The 8,107-nt window shown below is 45.9% G+C and overlaps 1 protein-coding gene across 4 annotated transcripts in view; it reads left to right on the top strand.

The window, feature by feature from the left end:
• Positions 1-8,107, top strand: part of Akap12 (A-kinase anchoring protein 12) — an 86,564-nt gene that overhangs the window by 70,263 nt on the left and 8,194 nt on the right. Inside the window, exon 1 of one of the 4 annotated variants that reach the window (XM_013352344.2) lies at positions 3,507-3,560. The exons of 2 other annotated variants lie outside the window; for them this stretch is intronic. In XM_013352344.2, the coding sequence (XP_013207798.1) occupies positions 3,536-3,560 (25 nt within the window). In that variant the 5' untranslated portion in view covers positions 3,507-3,535. Of the gene's footprint in view, positions 1-3,506; positions 3,561-4,320; positions 4,457-8,107 lie in introns of those variants that run through there. One more of the 4 variants, XM_005363437.3, reaches the window with a different exon arrangement.

The raw sequence follows: 8,107 nt of genomic DNA, 5'->3' as shown, positions 1-8,107 counted from the left end.
ACACAATTTGCAGTTTTGCTGAGTTTGAAAGTGCATGTGGACTGCCTGTGTGTGAGCCTGTGTGTGACTTCAGCTCAGTTCTTGCACCTTATAGCCCACCAGCAGCTGGCTGGACAACACTGCCCTCTTCTGTTCAAACTCCGTCAGGGAGTCACACTGCCTGTGAGCTCTGCAGTCTGACCACAAAAGAGAGGACCGACAAACTACTGGAGGAGGGACATAAAAATGAGTCATTAAGCCACAGTTTGGCAAAACATCAAACAACTTATTTTTAAAAAAAAAAAAAAACTAAATAGCGGTCATCTCTTCACATTGTCTTTATAGGAATCCTTTTTTTTCTATAGATTGTCTATCAGTAATTACCTGTCTATAGACTTTTGGAATTCACAAAAGTCAGCTAAGAACTTGGATATGGTCGTGCACATCTCTAATTTCAGCATGTAGGAAATGCAGGCAGGAGTATTACAAGTTCAAGGCCAGCTTCAGGTATATAGTTAGTTCATATCCACCTCGGGCTATAGGAGGCCCTGTCAAAGAGAAACAAACAAAACCCACAGAGCAATAAGCACATTTGTTTGGGAAAAAGAAACACTTTTAAAGCGGCCTGAGTTTTTAAGGATCATAACCAGCCGGCTTACTAATTACTAGTAATAATAGTGTTTCAGCCAAAATGTAAAGCGCCAACCTGAGGGCTGGGCATCTGGCTCACTGGGAAGTATCTGGGCAGGGGGATGGGCTGGTTGTGTCCAGTATGATGCTCTGACCCTTTAGGGGAGGGGAACGCTGTATTGCTCATCTTATCTGTCTGCAATCCCAGCACTCAGACATTGGACTCTCAAAATTCAAGGGTAGCTATATGTGTGTGAGACGGGAACTCACTATGTAGACCAGGCTAGCCTAGAATTCTCAGATCCACCTTGCCTCTGCCTCCCAAATTCTAGGATTAAAGGCTTGCGCCGCCACCACCTGACGATTTACAGTTTTGTGTGTGTGCATGCATACATGTGAATACCGCTACACTTTAGTGGGGATCAGAGTATAACTTTGTGGGAACTAGTTCTCCCCTTCTACCTTGTGGCTTCCCTAGGATCAAATTCAGGTCATCAGGATTGGTGGTGATAGGCACCTTTCCTCAATGAACAATCACAGTGGCCCTGTGGAACAATTTGTTCTTGGACAATTTCCTCCATGTTTCTGACGTACTAGTGATGCTCATTGCCCCTCCTCCCACGTCTCCCTCAGACCCCTTCCACCCAATCTCTGTCGAGCTCCTGCTCTTATCTCTACCAGTGCCTTTTCCAGGCTCATGACTTGGTTTATTTGCTGACCCATTCAGTTTAACCAGGGCCGTCTGTGTTGGGTGAGTGCTGGATTGGAAACTGAATTGGAGGTACCCACTGGTTATCAGTGGAAGGCTCTGAAGGCAATGACTCTTCATCCTCTCTCTGATCTATATTCCTAGCAAACCTTTTAGTTTAGCAGCTAGAGATAGCCCCGCCCCTTTCCCCCAGCCACCCAGCCTGACTGTTCTTATGCAAACCCGGGACAGATACCTGCAGCTGCTGGACTTTGTGATTGTAGTGGCTGCATCTCACGCAGAGGATTTTGCATTTTGCAGCCCTAATGTAGAATTTTGGGGAGGAGGGGGGGGGGGGATGCCTTTATTTTATGCGTGTCCATCCCCTTTGGTTCAATTTAGGGATTTTACTCTTAGCTGGGATTGTACTGTTAGCCAGAATGCATCATGGGTGACTTTCAGGATACTGTGCACAGTGACACTTCTCCCTTACAAGTTATTGAGTGGCCTCCACCCCACTCCTCAGCTTCCTCGCCGTAGAACCGGTTGTTCCTCTAAGTCTCTCAAAGACACACACATTCTGATTTAGCACCGTCAATACTTCTTGTCTTAGCCAGTTCTTTCCTCCCCCACTTTGTTTGTTTCAAATTGATGGCCAGTAATCTTGGTGGATGGTGTGTGTGTTCTTCTGTTTGGTTGGTTTATTTTAAAAAGCCATGACTGTTAAGCATGAAGGAACCCCACTTTTCACATTCAAACAACCTTAATTGTCGTCTGCTTTGGGCATACAGCAATGTTCCCTCCAAATGTGAGAGGTGACAGGTGACAGGTGCCAGCCCTTGTTCTTGTCCTGGGGTGTTTACAAGTTTAAAACATTGTGATGACTTGGGGTGGGGGGGAGGATGTTCATGCTTTGAAAGTGTATAGAATCCAAAAGATGAACTCTGTGCTTGTCTCTTTTCACACCTGACTCAAGGTGCCACAAGTCAGCCTTCAGTTGCCCCAAAGTGCTGTAAGACAATATAAGACAATGACCATTTACTCATCTGGAGCTAAGGAAACCAGCTTTTTTTTTTCTTTTAATTTTGTATGTATGTGTATTCTGTCTGCACGTATTCCTGCATGCCAGAAGAGGGAATTGAATCCCGTTGTAGACAGATGGTTGTGAGCCACCACGTGGATGCTGGGAATTGAACTCAGGACCTCTGGAAGAGCAGCCATTGCTCCTAACTGCTGAGCCCTCTCTCCAGTCCCGTCCCCATTTTTTAAAGAGCCATTTGGATTCATAGAAAAGTTAGCCAGAATTCAAAGTTTCCATGTATCCCTTATAGTCTTCACTGCCAAATCCTTTCCCAAAGTGGTCCTTCATTTTGAATGTATGATGGAACCTCCCTGCATATATCAACACCCAAGAGTGTGCGGTGTATGGGTTTAGTCCTGGTGGTTTATGTCCTATGGATTTTGACAGGTCAGGAGGATGTATACTTTCAATATAATTAGAATCAGAAAGTATAGTGTCCCTAACCCTCCCCTTAGTACCTATTCATCCTTCCTTCTCCAATTTCCTGTCAACCCAAGATCTTCTTACACAACTACCTGCTGGGTTCCATGTGAGTGCCAAGGATCACGACTGCCATCTCACAGGATAAAGAAATGTTTGGTATTGTAATAAACTGACCAGTTGCCCGCCCCAAGTCACTATAGGGGCCTTCTCCCTATATCGCCATTTTTGAAGTTTTTGTGTCTTCTGAGACAGTTGGAAGCTCTGCCTTCAAGTTCTAAGATTTTATTTATGTGGTTATAGGGAAGAACTTGGCCCTGGAAGTCAGTTTTTTTTTTTATAAACAAAGCACTCACTCCCAAGCCAAACCCACTCAGAGATGTGTCCTGTGTGCCTGTGGCCATTACTCTGAGGGTTAACTAGCTAATCATATATAGGTGGTCAGGAACTGTGGGAGAACCCATTACATAATCGCGAACTAGGGCAGAGGGGGAAGCCCCCACACGTGATCCTAGAACCTTCTGGTGTGGGGGGAGGGGCTTGCCTTGGTCACCTGGCAGACAGCCCCCCCACCCCCCGCGCGCTCCTCTGTGACGTACGCAGCCGTCCCCAAGGGTGCCCCTCTCCAAAACCTGGGTGGCCGGCGACGGCGCCGCAGCCGGTTGGTGTCCCGCGATGGGGCAGCCGGGAGCGGCTGGCGGGGCCACGCGGGCCGGTTTCCGCGGCCACCCACCACCATGCCCTGGTGGAGTAACTTCTGTTGTAAGTAGAGGATGTCCTTCCTGTCCCGTCTAAGTCGCCACCCCCACCCCCCACCCCGCCCTCGCCCAAAGCAAGTAGCCACGAGGCTGGGAAAGGCAACACCTCTAGATGGTGGGTGTGGTTCCCAGTCCACTTTCTCTCGTCTTCCTGAGGTTCACCGCAGGCCAGAATGGAACGCTTAGGTTTTCAATCCTGAGCTCCCTGCTCTTGGAGAGGCCTCGGCCTTGGAAAGAGAGCCCAAACCAAGCCTCCATAAAGGTCATGTACTGCACCTACTAAACCCACCTCAAGCTACCCGGAGATGAGTATAATAGATTTTTAACACAGGGACAATACTTGAGGCTACCCCAAGAGCAGATATCACTGGCCAGACAGAGGGCACAGCCTTCAGTACCATACCCTAGCTTGGAAAAGGGACAGAGGTGGCTGGCAGAGGGAAAACAGAAAATGATTCAAGACTGGAAGTCATTGTACTCCTTCGACCCCAGTCTGGAGAGAGCAAGCATGGAGTGGAGCGTGGAGGGAGGTGGATGGGGTCTATTTGCGTTGGCCGCTGCGTCACAGTGTGTGGGCGCGTGGCCAAGAAATAGTCCAGGCATCGCTGTGGGTTCAAGCACCACGGCGCATGACGTGGGACGGCAGGATATAGGCTGTACGAATGCGCGTGTGCGCCACAGGGGTGCACGAGGACATTTCTGTATCCTGTTGGAAACTGACTGAAACGGCCTTGGGCTTGGTAGTTGGGAGGACTAAGCGCAAGGCTCCGTGCCACCAGATGTTCGCCAGCTTGGCTAATTTAGAGGCCGAATTTTTGGAAGTAGAACCTTCCTGTAAATTCTGTACAGATTGGGGTTGGCTCAAGCAGGAGGCAAGTGGAGGCCGAGACCCACGAAACTGTGAGTGTCCAAAGTTACAGGCAAATGGGGAAAAATGGATGCCATGCGGATGAGGTGGGGTTCCATCTGAAGATTGTTCTGACAATACTGTCTAAGATTTTCCCTGCACGGGTATTGTAGACTTGTAGGCCAGTTAAGACTTCAAGACTTCTTAAGATTTAAGAATCCATAAAGCAGTCCCCTATTGCGTAGCCATTTTCATTGTCAAGAAGCTTTTTGGTCCTGCTAGTTGGCTGGGATACTGTTTGTTTTTGTGTCCTTCAGCTCAACTCTAAGGATTCCAATGCAGAATTAAAAGGGGGAAAAGGATGGGGCCTGGAGAGATGGCTCAGAGATTAAAAACACTGTTCTTGAGGAAGACCTGTGTTCCGTGTGTAGCACCTACACCGTGCCTCACAACCATCCCTCCCTCTTCTGATCTCTGAGAGTGGCGCACATGTACATCACATGCAGGCAGAATATTCATACTCATAAGAATAAAATGCTTTTTTAAAAAAAAAAAAAAAAGGAAGACGGGCGGTAGTGGCACACGCCTTTAATCCCAGCACTTGGTAGGCAGAGACACTCCACTGTGAGTTGGAGTCCAGTCTGGTCTACAGAGTGAGTTCTAGGACAGCCAGGGCTACACAGAAAAACTCTGCCTCAAACAAACAAACAAAAAAATCTAAAAGTATTCCAAATTAAAACTTGGATTTTGGGGGCAATCATGTGGAACACTGCGCTTTCCCATCTTGTTTAACAACAACAACAACAAAAACAAAAAAATCCCTGCATTAATCCCAGAGAGGACAATAGGTGATTTTAGTCTTGGGTTTGTGGCAGAATACGCAACTTTTACTGGTTATTAGTAAAATTTGAGCTTGTCACTGATTGGATCACCCCCACACTTGCAGTACGCTCCACAATAACTCACCTTCAAAAAAAAAGGAACTGTTGATGGGAATGCACCAAGTGTCCAGTGTTGACTTTTAATGGGAACAGGTGGAAACAAGCCAGTTTCCTTATTTCAAATGCTGCTCAGAATTAGTGAGGAAGTGTCTACGATATTTTTAGGTTAGCAGACCACAGGTTTCATTGTGGCATTTCCACACATCCATGTCATCATTTTCTTTGCTGATTCCATATCCTGGTGTTTGAGTAGTGCAGCAACGAACATGGTTGTACGAGTAACTGTGTGGTGTGTTGACTAGAGAGTCCCGTGTGTCCAGACACAGAATGTCTATAGCTGGATCGTGCTGATTGCCATCGTCTGGGTGCCCAAATTGACATTCCTACCAGAAGTGAATTAAGGGTTGCTCTTGAATGCAGAAAAAGACTCGACACCGTAAGCAGTAGAACTGGAATTGTGTCTGAGTTTTCATTTAGCTTTGGATGTTTGCCTCAATGTTTAATATAATGCTTTATAAAAACTTTTGAAGTTCTGAAGATTTTGTTGTTGTTTTTTGTTTTTTTATTTTTTGAGACAGGGTTTCTCTGTGTAGCTCTGACTGTCCTGGAACTTGCTCTGTAGACCAGGCTGGCCTGGAACCCAGAGATCCACCTGCCTCTGCCTCCCATGTGCTGGGATTAAAGGCGTGCGCCACCACTGCCTGGGTAACTTTTTATTTTCAAAAGTGAAGTAATAAATTTTGATGATAAGTAATAATTTTGAAATAATATTGAAGAAATAATAATTTCTGGAGTTTGGTGCTATTTTCACCAAAGTACAATTTTTTTGTTCCCCCTCCCTTTTTTTTTTTCACTTTTTAAGTGGTAAACAGAAATTTATTTGGCATGTGGTTCTTGGAGGCCAAGAACTCCAAGATCCTGGCTCCGTGTACAAACTATATTCAGTCAAGCCAATTAACATAACTATTATGCTACCGTGTTATTGTGTTGACACCTCTAAAACTCATTTTTAGCAATTTTGAAATATGCATGTATTAACTAACCATCGTCCTCTTATACTGCTGTGGGTGACTTGAGTTTGTTAAAGATAGATGAAGCTATACCAGTTTCCCAGCACCCTCCCCCCCTTTTATTGTTGGTCCTGTGTGTAGAACACAGGGCCTTGTGCATATTAGGCAAATACTCCGCCACTGGGCTACATCCCCAGCCTTTATAGTATTGGCTAACTCTTACATCTTAATTTAATCTATCTCTATTAATCTGTGCATCATCATGAGGTTGTGGCCTACCAGCAAAGTTTCAACACATCTGTCTCCAGAGATGGCTCCACAGCGTCTCCCTCTCCCGGCAGTCCAGTTTTCCCTACCTACCTAAGTTCTGCCCTATCAACAGGCCAAGGCAGTTTCTTTATTCATTAGCCAATAAAAGCAACACATAGACAGAAGGACCTCCCACACCAAATTTAGCAACTTTTTTATTTTTCAGAGTTTCTCTGATTGTCCTGGAACTCACTGTGTAGACCAGACTGGCCTCAAGCTCACAGAGATCTGCCTGCCTCTGCTCCCCAAGTGCTGGGATTAAAGGGCCACCACCACCACCTGGCTTGAATTTAGCATCTTTTGATCCTTGACTTTATGTACTATTTTCTACCACCATTTTATTTTTTTATTATTATTTTGGTTTATTTGGTTTTTTATTTATTTCAGGCAGACCATCTGTTATGTTGCTCTGACTGTCCTGGATCTCGCTATGTAGACCAGGCTGGCATGTAACTCACAGAAATCTACCTGCCTCTGCCTCCACCAAGTGCTGGGGGATGAAAGACATTCGCCACCATGCCCAGCTTTATTTTTGAGATGAGGGCTCACTACATTGCCCAGGCTAGCCCTCAAGTTTGCAATCCTTCCTGCCCTAGTTTCCCAAGTAACAAACTTGACCCCTTTGGCACTCAAACTTAGAGCCTGGAGGGAGCATGCTAGGCAAGTGTGCTACCACAGCCACATCTCCTGCCTAACTTAATAATGCACTGTTTATACATTGTGATTGTCTTAATTAGGATTTCTATTGCTGAGGAGAAGCACCATGGCCCAAAAGCAGGTTGGGGAGGAAAGGGCTTATTTGGCTTCCATTTCCAGATCACTGTTCATCATCAAAAGAAGTCAGGACAGGATCTCAAACCTGACAGGATCCTGGGGGCAGAAGCTGATTCAGAGACCATGGAAGGGTGCTGCTTAAAGTTGTGTCAAGTTGACCCAAACTTGGCCAGCACAGTGATACACCCCTGAGTTATTTTTATGTGAGTGTTTTGCCTGCATATATGTTTGTGTACCATGTACCATGCCAGGAGCCTGAGGATGTAGGTCTCTCAGAGCTGGAGTTACAGATGGTTGTGAGCCGTCATGTGGGTGCTGGGAACCGAACCTGTTCCTCTGCAAAAGCAGTAGTGCTCTTAACCCCAGAGCCATGTTTCCAGCCCCACTGCTTCTAAGATCCTAAAGTGGCACAAGCTTGTAATCCCTGCTCCTGGGAGGTAGAGGCGAGAGGACAGAAGTTCAAGATCATTCTTGGCTACATAGTAAATTCCAGGCCAGCCTGGGCTCAGTGAGGTCTATCTACAAACTAACAAACTGACCAAAGAGAATGACTTTGTGCATCAAACTGGGAGTTTTACCTGTTTACCAATGTTTTTCCCTCACAGAAGTATAATTCTTTGGGGTTTTTTTTTTGTTTTTTGTTTTTTTCACAGAAGTATAATTCTTTGGG

Source organism: Microtus ochrogaster, linkage group LG9 (genome assembly GCF_000317375.1).
Source record: "Microtus ochrogaster isolate Prairie Vole_2 linkage group LG9, MicOch1.0, whole genome shotgun sequence".
In the NCBI taxonomy this organism is placed as follows: domain Eukaryota; kingdom Metazoa; phylum Chordata; class Mammalia; order Rodentia; family Cricetidae; genus Microtus; species Microtus ochrogaster.
The sequence above is the reverse complement of the archived record's forward strand: the minus strand, read 5'-3'. Positions and strand labels throughout refer to the sequence as shown.